Here is a 24034-nt window from a genome sequence, read left to right as displayed (position 1 = left end):
GACCCACCCTAGCACTATCACTATGTCATGATATTAAAAATTGTGTACTCACCTGACCAGAAATTATGTTCCCTTCTGCACTGCATTTCACAAATTCCCACTATTAACTTTAGCCTCTAGATTTATCTTATGAAGTTCTCTAACCTGCCTTCACAATAAAAGGATACTACATTCTGTGCTGTGACCTAAAGAACACCAGATTTGTTTTTCTGATGGCAATATTTTCCTGTGTAGCTCTACCCAGAGATTATACTTCTGAAATATTTTGTCCACAATTATTCTATCAGCATTAATCGATATAGCACAGCTGCAAGTCATTGTGAAATATGATGACTACGGTAACATGTAGAATAATACATGCAACTTGGGTAGGTAGGTTTGGAATAGAAAACACCAAAATTATTCAAGGAAGAGATAAACCTACTTCCTTCTCTCCATTATTTTGTATCAAACCTTTAGTTTATGAAATAAAATTACACTTTTTAAAATACATGTAATAGAAATATCTACCTGCTTCCTTGAAAATTCATTTCTTCAATTTATGCTCCATAACCTTTTTTTTCCCCCCTCTCCTTTTCTCCTCAACAAAAGGATGTATGAATTTCAGGAAAAATAAATAGTCACAGTTAAATGATACACATGTAAGAAAGCAAATACAATTTAATTTAAATATTTTACACTATTTTCAACAATTCTTTCACTATGAAGGCTGGCAACTCTTCTGTCTGCATGTAAAGTACAGAGGCAGAGGAGGAACTGTGGCAGTCTAAGGCCATATGTCCACCGTCATTGCTTTGGCTGAAAATAGAAAACTTTATTTACTTAAGAAGAAAAACTAGAAGAGTGACTTAACTGTTTTCAATAAACACATAGCTACCTTTGACTGGAATGTAGCATTGAGGTCCGTCTCACAATTCGCATACGCCATTCCAAGACCAAATCCTGTACCAAGTATAAGTGGCCAAGGCCTCCCTGTAGAGCACAAGATTATTCATTAGTTCATAACAACAGTAATGTGTAAACTGTTAAAATGCTAATGACAAACGTATTTTTGTAACATCCCCAAAATTGAAAGCACACACACACACACACACACACACACACACACACACACACACACACACACACACAGCTTTAAAGGTTTATTTACCTAATACTGTACCTACATGGAAGTGGGCAGTTCAACTTTTTCCATCAGAAGTTTTACCTATTGTGTACAGATTCCAAGACAAAGGATTATGCAGTTGGGGGGGGGAGGGGGGGGGGGGGGGGGAGTGACTACACAGCTTACAGAAACATATTAAGGCATCAATACACAAACGTGGGCTCATTACCATCTTCTAGGAGCAGAATTCTTGAATTGCTGGATACATTTTATACCATCACACCCAAACGAGGGAGGGGAACAACAACAACATATTCTTGAATGCTCATTTAGTCCCACTGTGTCTATATAGGGAGTTTAACCATAGAATGGGCAGACTGGGTCTCTCAGAATTTGGCAGATTTTGTTTTAAAAATATCCACAAACCAGCCCATCAGTTTACATTAGATTTTTCTGCTTTTGCACTTCTCTTGTTATACTGATGCGTACAATAAAACTGCTTGAAAATGGCTCGGCAGCGTCCAATAAGTCAGGATGAAATCGAGAAACTTTTATTGAAAAGTAATTGCTTGTAGATCCTAATTTTGTTACCAAAATTGATCTTTACACAGAAAGTGGGTTACCAACAGTTGGACAGTGAAGGTAATGTCTTCATATCAGTCAGAAATACGAGTAGACTAATCGAAATTGTCTATCAACTAGTGCAATTGGTTGTGATCCCTCTTCTTGTAAATTGCCACCTTAATATTTGTCAAGCGATGGACAAACTAAGTGTCTGAAAAAGGTTACTAACCAAAATGTCCACTTCAGATCTCACAACATAATTACAATTTGCCTCACGTCAGTTGTGAAGCCAGAAAGGCTAAATCACTATCAAGTAATGAGAACTGTTCACTGGCGATGCTTTGCTCAATTTGATATTAGTGAGTATAAATACTTACATAGATCACTGAAAACCCCAATACTGCAAGAAACTTTACTTCAAGGCATTTCCAGCATTCAAATTGCTCAATTTGATATTAGTGAGTATAAATACTTACATAGATCACTGAAAACCCCAATACTGCAAGAAACTTTACTTCAAGGCATTTCCAGCATTCTTCACCAACGCAAAATGAATATGGAAGAATTTTAGGACACTTGGGACCCAGGGACACACATCTTTCCTCCAAATACGTAACAGTGAATATTTCATTTTCTTCTAAGCTGTGTTAGTTTAGAAAATATTCATACAATAGAGGAATGTAAAAATAAGTGGTAAGTTGCTCCCGATGTGTGAGATGTTACGGAGGGATTCACAAGAAGCTGCAGGAGTCAGCACCAGTAACCTAACAGTGAATGAATGTTAATATCTTTTTGTGGTCATCTTTCACAGTGTATGTTCTTTCAGAGTTTGAAAAGTATGCGATCAAAATATTTATCTTGGAGGATGCAAAAACACACTACGCAAAGAATTTTTGAAGGGACAGTTTTTCTCCCCCCAAGTGAGTAACACAGCTGACAAGTTTGTGCTCAGACTTTTGGAGTAAGTTTAGGTAACAGGATGGAATATTTCCCTTGACAATTGGTTGACACGCTACAATCTTGCTAGAATACTTTACAGGGAACACTGAGGAAAAAAAGGGAAGCCATAATTTAATCCATATTTGGTTTTTGTGGTGACAATTTCACACTGGTGCCCTATGCACCGAAGAAGAATAAATGCGTAATGTTGCTATCGTCAATGCATACAAACAATAAAAAGAGCCAGAGATTATTACAGTCTATATGGGGCAGTCAAATTAAAACCAGACACCAACCATAATACACAACTCATGTGGCAGGTGACCCCATTCTTGTTACGTTTCAATAATGTCACTGCTGTGGCAGGGAAACACCATAGTGCCAAGACAGAAGTGCACTAAAAGTTGAGCCATCTAATGCAGTACCAAGAGGAATAACATGTGTTTCTGTCCTGTATTGTTACATGTGACAAAATACAGTGCCACCATTTTAAGCCCAAGGGCAAACAGAAAGGCCAACAGTGGATACATCCCACACCTTCCCTGCCAAACAAATCCAAAGCTGCTCGCACTAGTTCCGATATTGTCATGACCACCTCAACTGCACGGAATCCCTGCTTATCAGTTCTTTGAGTGTGGAAACGCAATCAATACACAGCACTATGTAGAGACTTTGCAGAAACTGTGATGTCCATGAAAGCTACCTGACAGTATCATCTCGTTGCGTGATAATGCCCACCCTCACAGTGCCAATAGGATGAAGGCTATGCTTCAGCAGTTTGGTTGGGAAACACTGCAATGTCCTCCATAGAGCCCCGATCTTTCATCATGTAGTTTTAAAATCTTCGGTGACCTGAGGAAGGACATTTGTGGTAGTACTGTAGTTCATGCAGATTAACGCAGCTAAATGACAAGTAACAGCTATTTAAAGGACAAAACAAACTTATGCTTTATTCGCACAACACATATTTGGCTACGCAAATATATTACGTTGCCCTCAACAAACACGGAACATGTAAATTCCACAGAATCTAATGCACTCTGTGCATCATATCTTGAGCGCCACTATGCGCGCTGGAAAATGTTTGTTCACATATCCCGAACACTCATCCATGAACAAATATTTTTCAGATACTGAACACTATACACCCCAGGTTAAACCATAATGTTTCACCAGCTTCTGAAATTTGTCCTTAGTGACAGGATTGGTTAGGAGATCAGATAACATTTCTTCTGTGCATAGATAACTGAGGATTATATTTCCCTGTTCCACATGATGTCTTATAGAGTGATGCCTTATGTCAATATGCTTGGATCTTACATTGGTCACTTTTTTGCAAGTTTAATAGCTCCCATACTGTCACAAAATACCACAGTTGGCTTTAGTGTTGGATGAGATTATATTTCATCATCAGTGTACGGGTCCAAAGAGCTTCTTGGACAGTGGAGGACAAGGCCATATATTCAGCTTTACAGCACTCAAAGCAACAGTTCCTTGTATCTTACATGACCATGACATCAATCCTCCCATTTGTCTAAAACAACTTGGAGTGATGGAGTGTCTGCTTTCCAGCTCATTTCCCCAGTCTCTGTCACTGTATCCTTCCAAATTTACATTTCCATTACATTTAACTTTAATCAGCAGTTCAATTTAAATATCTGAATATTCTCTTGACTGCCATCCAGTGCTTTTATCTTGGATCACTGCAAAACTTGCTTACTGCATTTGTGGCAAATGTAATGTCTGGTCTGGAAGTCAGTAGACTTCCTACAGCTTCCAAATAAGGTACACTTTCCTTACATTTCATATCATCAGTTATTAGCAGTTTTGCATTATTTTCCATAGGAGTAGAAATAGGTTTACAATTTTCCATACTGAACTTTGCTAAGATTTTCCTTGTGTACAGAGATTGATCAATCCATAATTCTTCTCTCTTGACCCTTCTTACAATCTTCGTATGTAAGTATTGGGTCAATCCACACCAAGTGGTCCAGCACTGGTTGCTTGACCATCTCAGAAAAATTTTGTATTTGCTGGGTGAATTTCCCAATGTTTAGTAGTAACAAAAATATTTTTTGAAGAAATTTATTGTTTATTATTTTGAAATGGTGGCCATATTTGTTCCAGGTCACATGCGTTTTTTCGTATTTGCAAGCACCTACATTTTTTACAACTATTCAGTAGTGGATTGTCCTACGGCTTTCAGATAAAATGCATTTAGTTCAACACGCTCTGGGCTACAAATTAACATCATTATCACTTAGCTGAATGTATTCTTTAATATGTTTTTAATAGTTCAAAGTTATCAGCTACAAATAAAAAAAAACTCAATTTTTGAACAGTAGTTTTCAAAAGAAAGATTAATTTCTCAGCTTTAATGTTTTTTCTGTTATTGCACTGTATAGTATAGTAACTTTTATAAAGTATCAATGGTGAGCAGCTTACCTTAAAAAATACACTATTTTAAAAAATGGATTTTTTTAATTTTTCCATTTATCTTTGTTGGGGGACCAGATAAAAATCTGAAAATTTCACAGTTAATAGACCTTTATGATATCAAACTTCAGTATAAATTCAAGTCTGAGATTCAATTTGAAGTTAAGGGAAAAAAAGATTACAAACATGAGTCAAAAATACATTTTTTAACATCTGCAATATCTGGTAGGCTAAACAAATAAAGTATACAAATTGCAAATGTAACACCACACTACACTAGCTAATGATTATTTGTCGAAACAATGCTGTAGTAATTGTTTCAGCAGGCTAACAATTGCATCTACAAGCCTATACAAGACTGATTGTTGTCTTCCCCCTTACACCAACAATTGTCTACTCACACTTATTTAGCTAGAAGTTCTTGAAGTGTGCAGTTGAAAAATGGTGTCTCAGTGTTCTGTTGGTTTTATTATTAATGAAGCATGTCTTAAAAGTGTTTATGGAGTGTATCCTAAAGACATTACTTTAATTGAAGATTACAGTGAAGAAGAAGAAAAAGTGTTGTTTTACTTAAGAGTTGGCCCAGATGTCAAATTAACATGCAAGCACCATGAAATGAAATACTTAAAAAAATTTCATCACCTTTTTGGTCAGTCTTGCATGGACCCTTTTGAGAAACATAAGAAACCTATAACATAAGGTCTGTGAGAAATAACACTTGATCATTATTCTAAAAATAAAAGCCCTTTTGTCAATCTCTTACCAGGAAAATCATTGTGTCCAACATGTTATTCTACGATATTTGTAATTCACAAGAGAAAGGATAGTGAAACCTCAGATACAGAATTTTGTGACTTATCAGCAACCATTAAAAAAGTAGATACAGCTTGTGAAATCCTGGGTATATCACCTGCTAGTAAAATTAGAAAACTAAGTCAAAACTGAGAAAGTGGCAGCTACAGTCAAAAAGAATTTGTAAGTTTCATTTCAAAATACAATTTGTAGTAAAACAGAAGGAAGTTCTAAAACTTCACCCACCGAATATGATGATTTGATAGAAAAACTAAAAGCAGTACTTCAAACAAGGAGGATAAAATTAAGATTATCAATTTACTGCCAAATTCTTGGAGTCTAGCAAAAGTTAGTGATGAATTTAATGCGTCAGAACGTCTTGTTAAGTTAACAAGGCAATTAGTAAAAGAACAGGGAATTTTACCAGCATTACAAAAGTAAAATGATCTGATTTGGTTGATGGAAACAATCAATAAAGTTATTAAGTATTATGACGATGACAATAACAGCCGTTTGATGTCTGGCAAAAAAAAGACTGTGTTTCTGTGAAAGAAAATGATTCTAAGATTCAAAGACAAAAAAGGTTAATAATGGGTAATTTAAATGAACTATTCACTGAATTTAAAAAAGAAATCCTGACATTAAAATTGGAAAATCAAAGTTTTGCGAGTTGAGACCAAAATGGTGTACTGTTGCAGGGGCATCTGGCACATATAATGTTTTTGTTTGTTTGTATCAGCAAATATAAAATTTTTCTGAGGTCAAGCAACCAATTATTTTTTTCTTGGGCCACTTGGTACGGATTGACCCTATTGATTAATTTCCCCTAAATCAAGCATATTAAATTCTATCTGGCTCTCAGTATTGGTTAAAATAAAAAACTCATCTACCCATATGGCCATGATTGCAATTTCTTCATTGTTCCCTTTATGATGTACATTTGGATCTGTATTTGACAGTAACATACCTAGTTTTATCAAAGTTTTATGCAAACATTTATTCCAGCAATGGCCTTTTTGCTTTAATCCATATATGCCTTTCTTCAAATGCCAAATTCTCCTTTTCCCTTGATAAGGTCGTTTAACTTCATCAGGTGGAATCACATATATGTATTTGCTTTTCCAGCCTTCCATTCAAGTAGCCTGTTTTCACATTCATTTGATGAATTAATAAGTCTTCCCTTACTGCAAGAGTTAAAAGGTATCTTAATGATGAACACTTCACCACCGGTGAGAATGTTTCATTGTAATGTATTTCTTCTTTCTGGGAATATCCTTTAACTACCAATCTGGCTTTGAATTTTAGTATTTCACTCTCTGGATTTTTAATATTAAACACCCATCTTGTTCTTAGTGGCTTTTTATTTACAGGCATGTCAACCTATTCATATGTATCATTATCCACAAAAGATTGCAGCTCCTTTTCAGTAGCTTTTTTCCAATCTTGAGCATTTGAATTTGCTAAAGCTTGATCAACTGTGATTGGTTCATTGTTGATTGTTTGGGCAGCACACATTTCATACTCTGGATATCCTTCTCGTTTTGCTATATGTGAAGACTGCCTTAAACTGACCTATGTCTCCTCAATTTGATTCTCGGGTAGCACCCCAGCTTCCTCTTTATTCTCATCTTCCTCTGTTTCAGTTTCCATCTCTGTTTCAGCACCATCACAAATTATGCTTTGTTGCATTACTGTATCATTTTGACTACTTTCCTTTATTTTAGGTCTATAAACCTCTAAAAATACTACATCTCTACTACTTATTATCTTCTTATTCACAGGATTATAACGTCTGTAGCCTTTTGAATCCTCACAGTAGCCAACAAAAATACATTTTTGAGATTTTGCATCCCATTTTCCTCTTAATGGTTTTGGAATCTGAACCATGGCTTCACATACAAAGACTTGAGTGCTTTAGATCCGGTTTCTTCCCAGTCCATACTTCATAAGGTGTCTTATGTCTCACAGCTTTGGTAGGTGATCTGTTAATTAAATACACTGCTGTTGACACAGCCTCTGCCCAGAAACACTTAGGTAGCTCAGAATCGCTTAACATACTTCTTGCCTTTTCTACAGTGGTTCTGTTGGCTTGATCTGCAACTCCATTCTGAGAAGGACTTCAGTGAATGGTAGTCTGATGCCTAATACTCATTCCATTCAACTGTTCCTTAAACCATTTGTTTACATATTCTGATCCATTGTCTGATCTAATAATTTTAATTTTCTTCCTAGTCTGTCTTTCAACCATTTTCCAATAAACAACGAACACATCATTCACCTGATCCTTGCTACTTATGTCAGGAAATAGAAGCTACCTCCTAAGGATTTTTTCTCCATAGGTCCACAGAGATCTGAGTGTATGAGTTGCAAGACTTTGGTAGATCTGCTCTGACTCGATTTCAATGGCAATCTAGCAAGCTTCCCTTGCAAACACACCTCCCATTGGATGTTTTCATTCCATAATTTTTCATCCCAGTTGCCATATTCTTCAGTGAAGTCATACTTTTCCTATTCAAAGGTCCAAGTCTCCTAGGCCACAAGAAACCTTTTGCAGCATAAAGAGAGTGATTTCCTGTTTCAGCAGTATTTTGAACTGTATTCATTTTGTAAATACCTCTTACACTACTTGCAGTAGCTACAATATCACCACAAGATTTTATCACTTTGGCTCCCTCTATATCGAAGATAACTTTATTACCCTTCTTTACTATTTCGGTTACTGACAACAAATTAGTTGCAATATTCTTTACATAATGTACATCTGAGCAGTAACAATTTCCTTTCCCCCATTCACAAGCAAACTAATATCCACTTTTCCCGCGAATTCACACCTTAACTTACATCCGTCAACTGTGGAAATTCCAATGTCAGTCCTTGACTGAACATCATACAAACCTGACTGAGCTTTAGTAATGTGCACAGATGCTCCTGAACCTGTGAACCATTCTGCATGATCATCACCCGCTTCAATAAAAGAGTGAAAAAACAGAAAATGCCTTACCTTTATGGGTAGTCTTTCTCTCAGGACTACTAGAATTAACATGCTTCTTTTCTTTTATACTTAACTTTTCCTTACAGTGTGAAGCAATATGTCAAATTTTCTGGCATCTGCAACATCTTACTGGCTTCTTCTTCTTGTACTTAAGAGTACAAAGTCGACACTGTTTCCTTTTCTGAAGCATCAGAATCTGGTTCACTCTTCATGTCCTGTAGAATCTTTACTTTAACACTATCCGCTGTAATGGGTATTCCCCAACTTTCCAAAATCCATAATCATTGGCGAATATTTCTCTGGTAGTCCAGCTAACAATAAAGCTCCAATCTATTCACCCGCATTTTCAAAACCAATATTCCTCAGACGATTGGAGATTGAAATTATTTTATTCACATATTCATCCACTCTTTTACACTTATTCAATCTTGTGGTTATCAGCTCATGAAGTAATCCTACTTTTCTGGTTAAACCACCATCTTCAAATGCGTTTTTCAGTTTGTCCCATACCTCCTTTGCTGACATAGCCATTTCTATGTGAACATAATTCACCAGATCAATCAAAAGGATTAGTTTTGATTTCGCCTTCCGATCCTTAGTAGCAAAACTTGATTCCGTAGGTTCCAATTTACCATTTACGACGTCCCTCAAGTCATCCAACTGCAAATATGCCTCAAAAGCAAATTTCTAGGTTGCGTAATTTTTGCACCCTACAAGCCGCTCTATATTTGCGGTATCTGTGTTGTTACTAATTTTACAGTTATTTTTCTTCTTCTTATAGCACACACAATCCAACTTTATATAAACTTCTGCACACTTTTTGTGCAAATACACATCACCTTAAGGCTTATTGTTTCACTTTAACTCAATAGCTGGGCCCATAACCTGCCGCAGTTTATGCAGATTAACGCAGCTAAATGCCAAGTAACAACTATTTACAGGACAAAATAAACTTTTGCTTTATTCGCACAACACATTAACACATTTGGCTACACAAATATATTAAGTTACCCATCAACAAACACGGAACATGTATATTCCACAGAGTCTAATGCACTCTGCACATCATATCTTGTGTGCCACTATGCATGCTGGAAAATGTTTGTTCACATATCCCCAACATGTGGCCTTCAGTTTCAGTCAAACACAGACATACAAGAGTGGGTGTAGTTGTGGATCAGTCTGCAGCAAACCACATTCTGTGAAACAGGAATTGATCATCTTGTCTCCCAGTGGGATAAATGTCTTACTGCATGTGATGATTACTTCTGAATGGAACCATTCCAAGGGCCTGTTATGCCGGGTATTTGGTTTTCATGTGACTGCCCCTCATCTAACTCAACAAAGAGTGGAGTGGGTGTGGTTGATGTTGTGTGTTCAGAATATAATGTTGGAAAGCAAACATGACACTGGTTATTGTGACTTTTATGCCATTTATAACATTGCTGGTATGAATAAAATTGTAGAACACAAAGCAAATATGACTGAATATTTCAAGAACCTTATTTTCTCAAGCAACTAGGTTTGAAATTAATAAAACCACACATGGCATAGAGAGCTACCCACAACAATCACCCGAGGAACATTCACCAGCTGCAGCATGCTCTCTGGGATTAAAACTAACAAAGTGGGTCCAGAAGTCAAACTAGGTCATTGTTGCAAAAAAATTCTAAAATTTGTCAAAAGTGGCTGCATCTGTGCCATTGTGCAACATTATATGAAGATTGTGCAGAAACTACAGATCAGTAAAATGTGAATTATAAAGAGTAAGAGATGTTTTAAATTGCACCACGCACTGAAATGTGTAACACAGAGACAGGGTTGTAGCCCATCCCCGATGTTATTCAATCCGTACACTGAGCAAGCAGTAAAGGAAACAAAAGGAAAATCTGGAATAGGAATTAAGGTCCAGGGAGAAGAAATAAAAACTTTTAGGCTTGCTGATGACATTGTAATTCTGTCAGAGACAGCGAAGAACTTGGACGAGCAGTTGAATGGAATGGTCAGTGTCTTGAAAGGAGGATATAAGATGAACATCAACAAAAGCAAAACAACGACAATGGAATGCAGTTAACTTTAAATCATGTAATGCTAATGGAATTAGGTTACAAAATGAGACAAAGTAGTAAATGAGACTTGCTATTTGGGCAGGAAAATAACTAACGATGGTTGAAGTAGAGAGGGTATAAAATGCAGACTGGAAGTGGCAAGAAAAGTATTTCTGAAGAAGAGAAATTTGTCAACATTGAGTATAAATTTGTCAGGAAATCTTTTCTGAAAGTATGTGAGAGGAGTGTAGCTATGTGTGGAAGTGAAACATGGATGATAAACAGTTTACACAAGAAGAGAAAAGAAGCTTTAGAAATATGGTGCTACAGAAGAATGCTGAAAATTAGATGGGGAGATCACTTAACTAATGAGTAGGCACTGAATAGAATTGGGGAGAAAAGACAGTTGGGACACAACCTGACTAGAAGATGGTAGGACACATTCTGAGACATCAAGGGATCAACCAGTTTAGAGCTTGAGAGAGGTGTGGGGGATAAAAATTGCACAGGGAGACCAAGAGTTGAATACAGTAAGCAGATTCAGAAGGCTACAGCTTGCAGTAGTTACTCGGAGATGAAGAAGCTAGCATAGGATAAAGCAGCATGGATATTTGCATCAGACCAGTCTTTTGACTGAAGACAAACAACAACAATCCTAAATTCATAACTTGCAAGGACATACACTTAACGTTCCAAAAAATGGCTTTAAATGTTATTAATGTCCCGATTTTCACTGGAATAACACCTCATTTTTAAAGAAATAGAGAAGTATTTTGGCACTGCTATTTAAAATTTATGTCTTTCTCTGGAACATAAATATTGGGTCTGTCAGATCCTTGAAGTCACAGGAACAACCTGATAAACATGTTTTAAGATGTAATTAATGGTGAGAAAATTGATCTGTGTAAATGACGTGTGTCAATAAATGCTATCTGCCTGTTTGCTACACCACAGAAGAATATCAACTCTTCCACTTCTCGCATGGAATACTAAGACTTCATTTCACTGTAAAGTTGTTAACAAACCACAAAATCAGCAATATTAGTCTGACATCAACACAACCTCACAACAATGTGCATTGAATGGTTGAGATAGGAGACAGTCTAAGTGCTATGTGTGACGTCAGCTACAGAGTATAGAGACAATCACAAACAATAACAAATGAGCCATTAATGTCAATAGGAAGCCACTTTACATGGACAGTTCTCAAAAAGCAAAATGGCCCACATCTCAACAAGCATGTTTCTGGACATATTTTTATGCCACTATTTTGATGTTGCTAGTTTTGACTAGTATTATTGCCTGTAAGAATATAAAAAGTCAACATTTATAATGTAGAAGTATTATGTTTTAAAAGACCGTTGTCCCTCTCCGTGTCTGGTTTTTTTATTTATAGATTGGACTATAGCAGTGTACTGTACACTTTCAGAGGATGAAACTTTTACTTTACAATAAATAGCACAAAAAGGCATTATTATCATTGTGGAAATGTGAATGTCAAAAGAAGGGTGAACAAAAATTGTTACCCAAATTATATATATATATATATGGTTATAATAGAGGGAAACATTCCACGTAGGAAATATATATCTAAAAACAAAGATGATGTGACTTACCAAATGAAAGTGCTGGCAGGTCGACAGACACACAAACATACACACAAAATTCAAGCTTTCGCAACAAACTGTTGCCTCATCAGGAAAGAGGGAAGGAGAGGGAAAGACGAAAGGATGTGGGTTTTAAGGGAGAGGGTAAGGAGTCATTCCAATCCCGGGAGCGGAAAGACTTACCTTAGGGGGAAAAAAGGACGGGTATACACTCGCGCACACACACACATATCCATCCACACATATACATATATGTATATGTGTGGATGGATATGTGTGTGTGTGCGAGTGTATACCCGTCCTTTTTTCCCCCTAAGGTAAGTCTTTCCGCTCCCGGGATTGGAATGACTCCTTACCCTCTCCCTTAAAACCCACATCCTTTCGTCTTTCCCTCTCCTTCCCTCTTTCCTGATGAGGCAACAGTTTGTTGCGAAAGCTTGAATTTTGTGTGTATGTTTGTGTGTCTGTCGACCTGCCAGCACTTTCATTTGGTAAGTCACATCATCTTTGTTTTATATATATATAAGATCAGTTTGGATTCCGTAGAAACACTGGAACACGCGAGGCAATACTGACCTTACGACTTATCTTAGAAGAAAGATTAAGGAAAGGCAAACCTACGTTTCTAGCATTTGTAGACTTAGAGAAAGCTTTTGACAATGTTGACTGGAATACTCTCTTTCAAATTCTGACGGTGGCAGGGGTAAAATACAGGGAGCGAAAGGCTATTTACAATTTGTACAGAAACCAGATGGCAGTTATAAGAGTCGAGGGACATGAAAGGGAAGCAGTGGTTGGGAAGGGAGTAAGACAGGGTTGTAGCCTCTCCCCGATGTTGTTCAATCTGTATATTGAGCAAGCAGTAAAGGAAACAAAAGAAAAATTCGGAGTAGGTATTAAAATTCATGGAGAAGAAATAAAAACTTTGAGGTTCGCCGATGACATTGTAATTCTGTCAGAGACAGCAAAGGACTTGCAAGAGCAGTTGAATGGAATGGACAGTGTCTTGAAAGGAGGATATAAGATGAACATCAACAAAAGCTAAACAAGGATAAGGGAATGTAGTCTAATTAAGTCGGGTGATGCTGAGGGAATTAGATTAGGAAATGAGGCACTTAAAGTAGTAAAGGAGTTTTGCTATTTGGGGAACAAAATAACTGATGATGGTCGAAGTAGGGAGGATATAAAATGTAGGCTGGCAATGGCAAGGAAAGCATTTCTGAAGAAGAGAAATTTGTTAACATCCAGTATTGATTTAAGTGTCAGGAAGTCATTTCTGAAAGTATTCGTATGGAGTGTAGCCATGTATGGAAGTGAAACATTGACAATAAATGTCTGCTTGTGTCTGTATGTGTGGATGGATATGTGCGTGTGTGCGAGTGTATACCTGTCCTTTTTTCCCCCTAAGGTAAGTCTTTCCGCTCCCGGGATTGGAATGACTCCTTACCCTCTCCCTTAAAACCCACTTCCTTTTGTCTTCCCCTCTCCTTCCCTCTTTCCTGATGAGGCAACAGTTTGTTGCGAAAGCTTGAATTTTGTGTGTATGTTTGTGTTTGTTTGTGTGTCTATCGACCTGCCAGCGCTTTTGTTCGGTAAGTCACCTCATCTTTGTTTTTATATATAATTTTTCCCACATGGAATGTTTCCTTCCATTATATTGTTAAATAATTTAGTTAGATGTGAATGTGTTGAGGTGAACTTCTTTAACCAGAAATTTGCTATTTTATCATTTCCAGGGGCTTTCCAATTGTGAGTAGAATTAATTGCTTGGGTGACTTCATGTTGCAAAATTATCACTTCAGGCATTTGTGGTATCATCTTGTATGTGTGTGTTTCTGCTTGTATCCACTGTGCATGCCTGTTATGTTGTACCGGGTTTGACCATATGTTGCTCCAGAAGTGTTCCATGTCTGTTATGTTTGGTGGATTGTTTATTTTAATGTGTGTGTTATCTATTGTCTGGTAATATTTCTCTTGGTTTGTGTTTAATGTTTGGTTTTGTTTCCTTCTATTTTCACTTTTTTTGTATCTTCTGAGTCGTTTGGCTAATGCTTGTAATTTCTGCTTCTTTTCGTCTAATTGCTCTGTCGCTTCTTGTTGTGAGATTTTACCTAACCTTTTTCGTTTTTATTTCCGAGATTTCATTTCTTATAAATTGTGTTAGCTGTCCGATGTCTTTTCTCAGTTTTTCTATTTTGATCTGTAGCCTGTGTTGCCATGCTGGTTTTGTGGGTTTCTTCTGTGTGTTGGTTGGTTCTGAGCTCTGCCTAGTGTGTATATTTAGTGTAGTGAGTGCTCCTATATAAACCAGTAGTTGTAACTCTTCCATAGTTGTGTTTTCATTTATTTTGTTGTGTATGATTGTGTTGATAGTTTTTATTGTTGTTTCGACTTGTGGGTTATTTGGTGGTCTATGCAAGAATGGTCTAATGTCTGTATTTGTGTCTTTGTATTCTATATATGTTAGCTGAAATTTTTCTTCTATATCTAACATCTGTGTCACTTCGTGTTCTATTTGTGCTTGTTCTGGTGGCTGTCTTAAGATTTCGTTTTCCTCTGATTGTTTAATTGGTGTGTGTTGTTCTTTGTTTGTTTGCTCTGGGATGTTTGAGTACATTACTGTATTTTCTTCTTCTTCTGATTGCACATTATTTTGTTCCAGTATTTGTTGTACTTGTTGTTTGATGTTTTCTAATTCTGACTGGGGTATCCTGTTATTTTTTATTATTACATGGATCTCATCAGCTAGTCGTTGTTATGTTAAAAATTTTAATTCTGGGTATCTGGTAATAAATGTTGTGTATACTTGTGATCTGTATCCAGTAGTGTTGGTTCCTAGGTTTGTTGCTTGGTAATAACAGAACATGAGGTGTCGATTAACTTCATCTGACCATCTCATCCTCTGTCTTTGTTTTCCTACTAGGGTGGTTGCGGGAAGCATATCCTGCAAAACACCTCTATTTGGATTTAAATCATTTTCCAGTTGGCTAGCAGTGTCGTTACCATTGTGGGCAGGCATAGGGTTCAAGCGTCGTCCCCGACCATGACGGCGCTTGTCCGAGGCTTCTTTAGTTCTGTCCTGAACCAACTAATCACACTAAAAGGGGGGTTAGCCCTATTAGTGGTTTGTTCTTTTCGTCGCCTTTTACGACTGGCAGAACATACCGGAGGCCTATTCTTTTCCCGGGCCTCCACGGGGATTATTATTATTATTACTGGTGACAAAAGCATCATCTGAGTCATTCAAGATTCCATTTTTCTTTAAAGGATGAACTGTTCGGTTCTTGCACTTGCCCAATGATGGCTTCATGCTTTCCAATCTTAATTTTCTAAATTCACTTTCTTTATAGATTCAACAAATCAGTAATTGCCAAAGAATTCTATAGGCTACAGTTGAATGTCTGAAATGAATGGGAATGCATGTCCCAAGAAAACTATTGGGGCTATAGGATAACTGCTAACATTTTAACACCCTAATGCTGCACCAACACAGCATTATGTGGTAACATCTGCTAAAATTTTATCTTTGTAGATTCTTGTATTGAGACCAATATGTCTAGAATTACTACAACAGCTGTACATCTGCAACATGTTTTAAAATTCCTTTCAGCACACATCAATAAGCAGGAAGACCTAGAAAAATATACTCCAACAATGGTTATCACATAAAACAAACTTAATTTTTTTCTTTTTTTCTACACTGATAATTAAATATACTGAAAAGGGCTAAGTAAGAAACAGGGGGAGGGGGGTACTACTACAATTTGAATTGTTACACCTGATGACAAAGTCTTGCTTACTGATTATCTGTTAATAATCTTGCTCCCCCCCCCCCTTTTCTTTTTATTTTTTAAATTTTGTTGTTGTTATTTATTTGTGAAATACCCACAGAAAATCTGTTTTCGTTCCTCACTATAAAGGAACATTTGTGTTAAAGCAAAGAGTAAAAGACAGTTATTTTATGAATGTTGTAGTTACTTTTGCACATCACAAATTCCACATGTCTTATCAGCCCTGCTTCAACCTTTTTTTATTTAAGAATTGTAGGAAAGTGGAATATGCCCTCTCATCCATCATGAGCCACAATACTGTTTATAAGCCTGATCGCATATATAGTCATTCAATTTCGGGAAGGAATTAAAGTCACTTATATAAACATTTGGACTCTACAATGGATTCACAAAAGCTTCCCTGTAAGGATTCCATCAGTTTCCCCAATCATGCGCAGATACTGATGCATATAACAATGCAGTAAACAAAATCTTCATAATAGTCTTACTTCCTGTTTCTACTGGATACGTAACTATACTTTCTGCTGTCAAAGCAGACATCAACAATGGCAGCACCCTCCAAACAAAAATACACTGAGAGGAGGTCCTTTTCTGCTCTTGCACTCCGGTTTGCACTCATTCTGCAATGTGCAGCCAAGTTAGAATTTTTTCTTTGGTAGTGCAGGCGAGGAAAAGCAATCCATTGACTCTCACATATTCTGAAGTGTTCGTTGACTCTTACCGGTTTCACGATGATCACAATGCAGTATAGAAAGTTATAACTTTGTTGTGGCATTGTATGGCACTAACACCCTAAGGGCTGTACTTTTCTTTTAAGTGACTTACAGCTGACTACAGCAGTATGTCATCTTGTGCAGATAACAGGAAGCAGTGCTGCCATCCGTAATAAAACAATTTTTCTGCTACCTTTGTTGGACTTCTCTTATTTTTATTATAATTCTCATAAACTAGAATGTAATTTTAGGTGTAACCGGCTTGGTAGTATACAATAATCTTATTTTAAACATATACTTTTTACGTTTATCTGTAACTTACTTCTGAAGAACAGGACTGAGAATGTGGCACCTATCAGCAGGCCTCCACCTGAAGAAAGAATTGTCACTTATTGCATCAATGTGAGATACGGAGCATTATAATTTATTACCTCACAGTCTATGTATTATTTGCACAGTCCAAGCTGACACTTGGTATGCTGGCTGTTACAACTGACCGTAAATGGTAGAACCTTTTACAGCCACTTCCATCAGCCACTTCGTTGTGTGTCAACTTGGACTACATGAATATTGTCACTAAGACATTATTCCAGATCAACGAAGTAGTTTTTATCACTCCACGGCTCAACAGAATTACCATTAAAACTGAACATATTATTTTACTATTTTATGTATTAACAGTTTCAAATACAAACACTTTCCTAGGAACAGTTGATACATTACAGTCAAGAATACTACCAAACACTATAAGCCACCTCCAAAAATGAGATGCACTCAATTTTTAATATACATCAAGCAGAAATGGGCAACACCAATTTCAGAAACAATTTAAAGGGACAAAGTACACAAGAAACATTACATGTTTATAAGACTCTTAAAAGAACTTACATACCAAATAATTACCTAACAATTAGTGAAAAAACACTGGAGTAACATTTACAGAAAATTATTTCTGAAACCTTTCATATCACTTTGCTGATTCACGATCAAACTGTTAACTTCCAACCTAACCTAGACCTCAGGCTAAACTAAAGATAAGTGTCACCACAGCCTACGGTCCAAGAACTAACTCAGAGACAAAATAAACAGTTTCAGTGTTCTGTTCGCACATATGTGACATCACACATCACTTCATGATATTACTGAAATGAAAGTAGCACCAGATATCAATAAATTTAGTTGATTTGAAAAAACCTGGAGGTACGGGTGCTAGAACCAGGTTATGGATCTACCAAAACATTTCATGAGATGGAAGTGTGACTGGGTGGTAGGGTGGGGTGGGGGCAGGGTGGGCTTGGGGAGAGGGTAACTCATTCAAGGCTCCATTGGCAGACAGACAAAATGATGCATGTCATAGCACAGTTACTTTAAGTGCTCATGACACACTTGGAATCACTGCCAGTCAGAAACTGTCATGGTTGTTTACTGCTGTGAACATTTTTTTGTGAATTTTGAGTGTCACACACATTTTTACTGTTCCGTGGTATTTAAAAACTGGAAAGTGTCGTAATTGTGATCTGATGTAAAACAACTGAAAGTGTAAAAACAGAAGTTTCTGATGAAAAATTTATTGCTTCTACAGTAATAACCTAATTGCCATTGGTGACAATGATGTGATGAGGTGAAACAAGGAAGTCATTACATATTCAGTCTTGTACTAACTGAGGCAAATGACAGGCTGGTTCCATAAATATTAATAGCAAGCTGGGGACTAGTGTAGCAGGGGATACAACCCATCAGCTTTGGACAATGACGTCACAAGTCGCCAAACGAGAAGCGGTTCTTCTTAGTGTTGTAGCTCTATTCAGTAGCTGATAAGTGTTTTTTGGCTTTTTAAAAAAATCTCAAGAGAGAGAATAAACAGATCCACTTTATTAAGCAATCAATAAAAAAACGAAACAAACATAACAGCAAAAGCGAAAATGGTAAACTGCTCTCTGGCGACTTGTGACGTAATTGTCCAAAGCCGACGGGTTGTATCCCCTGCTACACTAGACCCGCAAGCTGTAACCCACCATAGGGAACAGTAATTATTCAAATACTGTACAGTATAACCCAAGCTAGCGGAATCTTTTCACACTTATTAAAACATTCTTGGCTGTTATGTCACAGACGAATTTTTTATTGAAACTCAATGTTTCACCCCCTTTTACAGAGAGGTCATTCAAGGGGGGTTGCAGCTCTTTCGAAGGTGTGGTGCACTACCTGGCTCATAACTGATGGGACCTAAACACTGGGTTTCAATAAGAAATTCATGTGACCACAGCACAATAATCTAGAATATTCTAATAAGGTGACATTTCTCACCATAAAAGTTTGCAGTTTACAATTGGATCTTTTCAATGAAGAGGGATTAAGGCATTGGACCTCACGTTTTAGACACAGCAAAACAATATCTACAGGGAGTAATAAGAATTTGTATTCAAGGAAGAATGATAATACTTTTCAGTTGACTGTCAGTAGTATGCAGAACATTGTCTTATACATGTCATTTGAGAAATGAGTGTAAAAATGAAGTCAGATGGAGGATTGTTGTTAAATATGCTCAAGGATATGACTAATACCATCACGGCATGTTGACACTCCAATTACGTTCACTGTCCCATTTATAAATTGACGTAACTTTAGAAATGTGTACTTTTATTACAACACTGTGGGAAACTTTGTGACATCAGCGCCACTTGACAACTCTTACATTTTTTTTTATCTCGATCCTCTCATTTCGGCCTACCGAAATATAAATGAGGACATATGAATGAAATTTATCAATGGGGTTATCAAAAATAAAATTACAGTTGGTGCTCTTTTTCTCACAAACTCAACCACCTGAAGACTTTTAGTAACTAACTTCGGCAATTTTTCTTGTTTCTTACACCAAACAGATCTTAGGATAGTTCCAGCAGAAAATGTAAACATAGACTAATGAGAAATGCTGCATAGTAGAGCCCTCACGTAATCAAACAATGAACAGCTAAGATCGCAGGCTTACTAGGTGCAGCAGTATTACAAACGCATTGCCTATTTATCACTTCGGGCTGAAGCTCTGTCAACAGCACTGACAAACCATTACAATCACCACACCATCAGCGTCCGTGAAAACGTAGTGCCAGTGTCATCTTCCCTTTATCCTATCCACTAACAGTCACTTCCCAAATTAACCTCCGCTTTGACCTCATACCTGCCATTAAATTCCCTTCTTATACTATATTTTAACAATCTAAAAATGGGATGCCTGTGTGTTTGTCTCGTCTTATAAATTCACCGAATCCAAATCAGACCCCTGAAATCAGCTGAAGTGTTCTACCAAATCTTACCAACAAATAAAAATACGAAAGACCGGCTACCAAGCCAAGTACCTAGGACTGCTTAAAATATCGTCCGGAAGTAAGTACAACTGGTACCGATAAAAAAATGTTTAGATTTTGCTACGACTTACCCAGTTTCAGCACAGAATCTGTAAGACACTTATCCCATTTCTTTCCTAATTCGTCTTCAGACAGCACAGGCGTGGACATCTTGTGGTTGCAACTGCAAAGTTAACCCGATAATCACAAGTCAATGGTCTTACATCCCAGATACACTCACATATTTATCTACGGACTGCGATGGAACTTCTGTAAATTTGTCTCACATTATAAGTGCCTGAAGAAATGAAATGAAAAACAAAGTAAAAAAGATAATACAGACGATGTAATTTAAAACGGAGCAAATAAAAGAAAAAATACACACACACGCACAATTCCTTGGAGCTTCTGAATAGTCGCAGGTCGCAAACGTCAGACACTTAAGTACTTGCCACAATCAAATAATAGGGCTTTTAAAAGCAAAAAAACGAATAGTGCATGCAATCTAGCGATAGCAAATAAATTTGCCTTACACTGTCCGCAGCACACCACTGAAACAAAGAAACATTCTAAAAATGGTGGTATTTTCGAGATGAAATTTCTTGGACTGTACAATCGAAAACCAGTTACACCATAAGCTGGGTGTCACTGCAATCTAAATTTAGCAGTTATTACAGTTTACGTCATAGGATTATATTGTTCCAGCATTTAACTGTAAGAAATATGTCGCGTGTGAGTAAATTAGTTAAAATGGGTATCTAGACATCGATAGTAACTGTACGAACATGGTATCTACACAATAATCCTGATGATCTTTGGCATGTTTTGTTTTGATGATATTTGAGAGGCGCTTCAAATAGATGGGTGTCGCAGGAGAGAGAGATTGAAAATATGTTTCGTTCACCTTCTGTTGACAAACAAGCTGATTTGACTGGGATATCACTTGATGGCGATCTTGAAAACTATCAGAAATCTTGTGGAAGCTCAGCGCTCCAGGTATGTGCAGTGACATCATTGAAATCATAATTGTGAAGGTGTTATTCTACATAGAACGGCAATTTTACTAACATATTTTGAAGTGTGCCCACTTGTATAGAGTACCAGTACTTTAAGATTGTTTGTATGGGAATTATTTACCGTGTTTAGATAGAACTTTGCAATGCGGATAGCCAAAGCCGTTAAACTTTGTAATGAATAAAAGTAATATGAATTGTCAGGCATCTGTAATTGGTGATTTGTTTGTCACAACCGGTTTCGTTGCATTGAATAGCGCTTTGGTGCTTGACTAAGAACGATGGGGCCGTTATGGTGGTGTAATATGACAGTTTTCACCTGAGGAAGCTAGTTTAATGGTGCGAAACTGGTTGTGACAATAAAGAAATCACCAATTACAGCTATCTTTGGGTTGATTTTACTTTAATCCTTCATATCGTGTTTGGATTTCAATTGATGCTGGTTAATGTGACTTGGTTGATTCGAGGGAGGGGACCAAACAGCGAGAAAATCGGTCCCATCGGATTAGGGAAGGAAGTCGGCGATGTGCTTTCAAAGGAATCATCCCAGCATTTGCCTGAAGCGATTTAGGGAAATCACGGAAAACATAAATCAGTTTGGCCGGACGCGGATTTGAACCCTTGTCTTCCGGGATGAGAGTCCAGTGTGCTGACCACTGCTGCTTAAAATTTATACTTTATAGATGAACTGGAGAATAAGTGTGAAACAAAGCAGGGGGCTGTAGATGCTGAACACCAGTTTCAGATGTTCCACTTCAAAGGATACAGGCCATTTAACTAGGCAACAACCATAAAATCAATTGTAGCATAACGTGAATTATTTTCTCATTTTCAAAAATTCATATCTTTTTTTCACTCAAATATCAGTGCTGAAATTTTTACAGTACTTTACTATCATATAGGTGTACAAAATGTGCGAAAATCAACTTTGTATACCCACGAGAGATAACTAGCTCCAAACTTAACAAAAAATAAAGATTTTTCAAATTTTGAGGAATTTGTAAAAATTAAGGAAACATTTGCAGGTCATTCCATGTCAAGTCACCCAGGCCTTGACATCAACCATGTCAGATTTTGATGAAACTTGGTACAATTACTTCTTTTATCATCCTGAAAGCACTTGTAAAAATTTTTTTGCTCTATCTCTTATAGTTTTTTTATAAGTTTTTAAAGTTTTTAGATTTGGCGTTGTTTCAGCAGTTGGAAATCGTAACTTAAACGTGTCCTCACAACTAAAAAAATTTGTATGTTAAAGAATACTCAAGATACCAGTATGAAATTTTGGAATAAGTTTGTGTATTATATCTAAATGTTAAAAAAATTACCATAAAGATATATTAAAATCTTCCAAATAAAAAAAATTACAATTATTTGTTGTTTTTTTTTCTTTGTTTAGTTTTACAAAAACTGCAATATCTAGAGTCTCAGACCTGATAGAAAGCTCAAATTTGTTTTAAAATACTTTTAATTGTATAGGCTATTAGAGAAAAGAAAAATTATGTTGGCTTTTTAACCTGTTATCTAATTTTTTAAATAATATTAATTATATTTTAAAAATAAAAAGTATCAAGTGACTTAAGACACCAAAAATAAGTTTTTGTCTTCTTGGAGTAACAATGTATGCTTGGATTTTGTTTTGTTATTCCTGTGTTCTGAAGTAAAAAATTATTACAGTGTTAAATAGTGCTTGGATAGTATTTTATTAAATTTATTCGAACTTTCAGTAAGTACTGTTACTTAGTTACAGAGATTCTTTTCCAATATCCTACAAAAGTAACCAGAAAAGTAATCAGACCAAAAGTGAAATCAGTATGTCAGATATTCAAACCTGTAGCGTAGGGTTATTTAAAAAATCTGACTGTTTCCAAACAACCTACACACCTTCAAAAAAGTTACAACCGGTACTTGAATTGAGTGAGGAAGGAAGAAAATTTGATCCACTTACGATCTGAAATTAATCTGTGTGAATTTAACAATATATGTTCACACCGCAGCTACTACTTTTTAAATGTTTTTGAAAAGTATCAAACAACATGTGTAGACCCACTAAAAAAAACACAAAAAGCCCATCAAAAGTCGTTGAGAAGTGTAGGCTTGGATCTTTCTAAACAATTACTGACAAAAAATAGTAGCATAAAACCTGGACAAAAGCTTTGCTCAACATGCCGTAACTTTTGTGAGGAAAAATTAAGAGTTGAAGTCAATGAAAGTGAAACTGATGATGAAGTCATGGTTGAATTAGAATCATTGGAATCCGGAAATGAATCCCTCATACAAACAAACATTGCTCTTGATTATTTAGGTTTAACACCGATAAAGCTTCATGGCTTGTCAGAACAAAGTAAAGGGTCTTATTTTAAAAGGAAGGTTAGCAGTATTGAAATGACTGCAAAAAAGGCGGTTACAAAAGCATTAAAATATGATGCACCAAGTTCTGATGATGACGAAGAAGATAAAAGTGTGGTTGAGAAAGCAAAGATTTTGATGTAATGATTTCTCTTATGAAAGAGAAGATGTCATCTGTTGGAGGTCTAGAAAAATCCAGATTCTGACCTTGGCTCCAGATTCTTGGAGTCGAAATAAAGTGATGAAAGAATTTAATGTAAGTGAGTACATGGTGCGACAAGCTAGAAAGCTAAAATCTGAAAAGGGTATTTTGGAAACTCCTGGTCCAAAAAAAGGTAAAACTC

General features: G+C 36.6%; 2 protein-coding genes across 5 annotated transcripts in view; one reads left to right on the top strand and one right to left on the bottom strand.

Moving 5' to 3' along the window:
* Nucleotides 1-642: 642 nt before the first annotated feature.
* Nucleotides 643-20914, bottom strand: LOC124607473 (MICOS complex subunit MIC10-like). 4 transcript variants are annotated; one of them, XM_047139826.1, is made up of 5 exons: nucleotides 20865-20914; nucleotides 20424-20515; nucleotides 17310-17357; nucleotides 878-972; nucleotides 643-798 (listed from the first exon to the last, which is right to left on the bottom strand). In XM_047139826.1, the coding sequence occupies exons 1-5, from the start codon at nucleotides 20897-20899 to the stop codon at nucleotides 787-789; spliced, it is 282 nt and encodes a 93-aa protein (XP_046995782.1). In that variant the 5' UTR covers nucleotides 20900-20914; the 3' UTR covers nucleotides 643-786. The 4 variants fall into 4 exon arrangements, with proteins under 4 accessions (XP_046995782.1, XP_046995783.1, XP_046995784.1 ...); XM_047139827.1 differs by lacking the exon at nucleotides 20865-20914 and adding an exon at nucleotides 20717-20845 and having other exon boundaries at nucleotides 20424-20629; XM_047139828.1 differs by lacking the exon at nucleotides 20865-20914 and adding an exon at nucleotides 20725-20841 and having other exon boundaries at nucleotides 20424-20629.
* Nucleotides 20915-21103: 189 nt separating this feature from the next.
* The window catches only part of LOC124607472 (Werner syndrome ATP-dependent helicase-like), a 227863-nt gene continuing 224932 nt past the window's right edge, over nucleotides 21104-24034 (top strand). Inside the window, exon 1 of the mRNA XM_047139823.1 lies at nucleotides 21104-21327. Within this exon, the coding sequence (XP_046995779.1) occupies nucleotides 21223-21327 (105 nt within the window). The 5' untranslated portion in view covers nucleotides 21104-21222. The remainder of the gene's footprint in view (nucleotides 21328-24034) is intronic.

Source organism: Schistocerca americana, chromosome 3 (assembly GCF_021461395.2).
Source record: "Schistocerca americana isolate TAMUIC-IGC-003095 chromosome 3, iqSchAmer2.1, whole genome shotgun sequence".
NCBI classification, from domain to species: Eukaryota; Metazoa; Arthropoda; class Insecta; order Orthoptera; family Acrididae; genus Schistocerca; species Schistocerca americana.
This window is presented reverse-complemented; position numbering and strand designations above follow the sequence as displayed.

What these genes read in the sequence shown, in the direction of transcription:
- LOC124607473 (XM_047139826.1), bottom strand. Translation starts at nt 20,899, where the DNA reads ATGTTTCTTTGTTTCAGTGGTGTGCTGCGGACAGT. An exon ending in AGATTCTGTGCTGAAACTGG is followed by an intron (nt 17,358 to 20,423) that starts GTAAGTCGTAGC and finishes TTCTTTCTTCAG; the next exon opens with GTGGAGGCCTGCTGATAGGT. An exon ending in CTCAGTCCTGTTCTTCAGAA is followed by an intron (nt 973 to 17,309) that starts GTAAGTTACAGA and finishes TGTGCTCTACAG; the next exon opens with GGAGGCCTTGGCCACTTATA.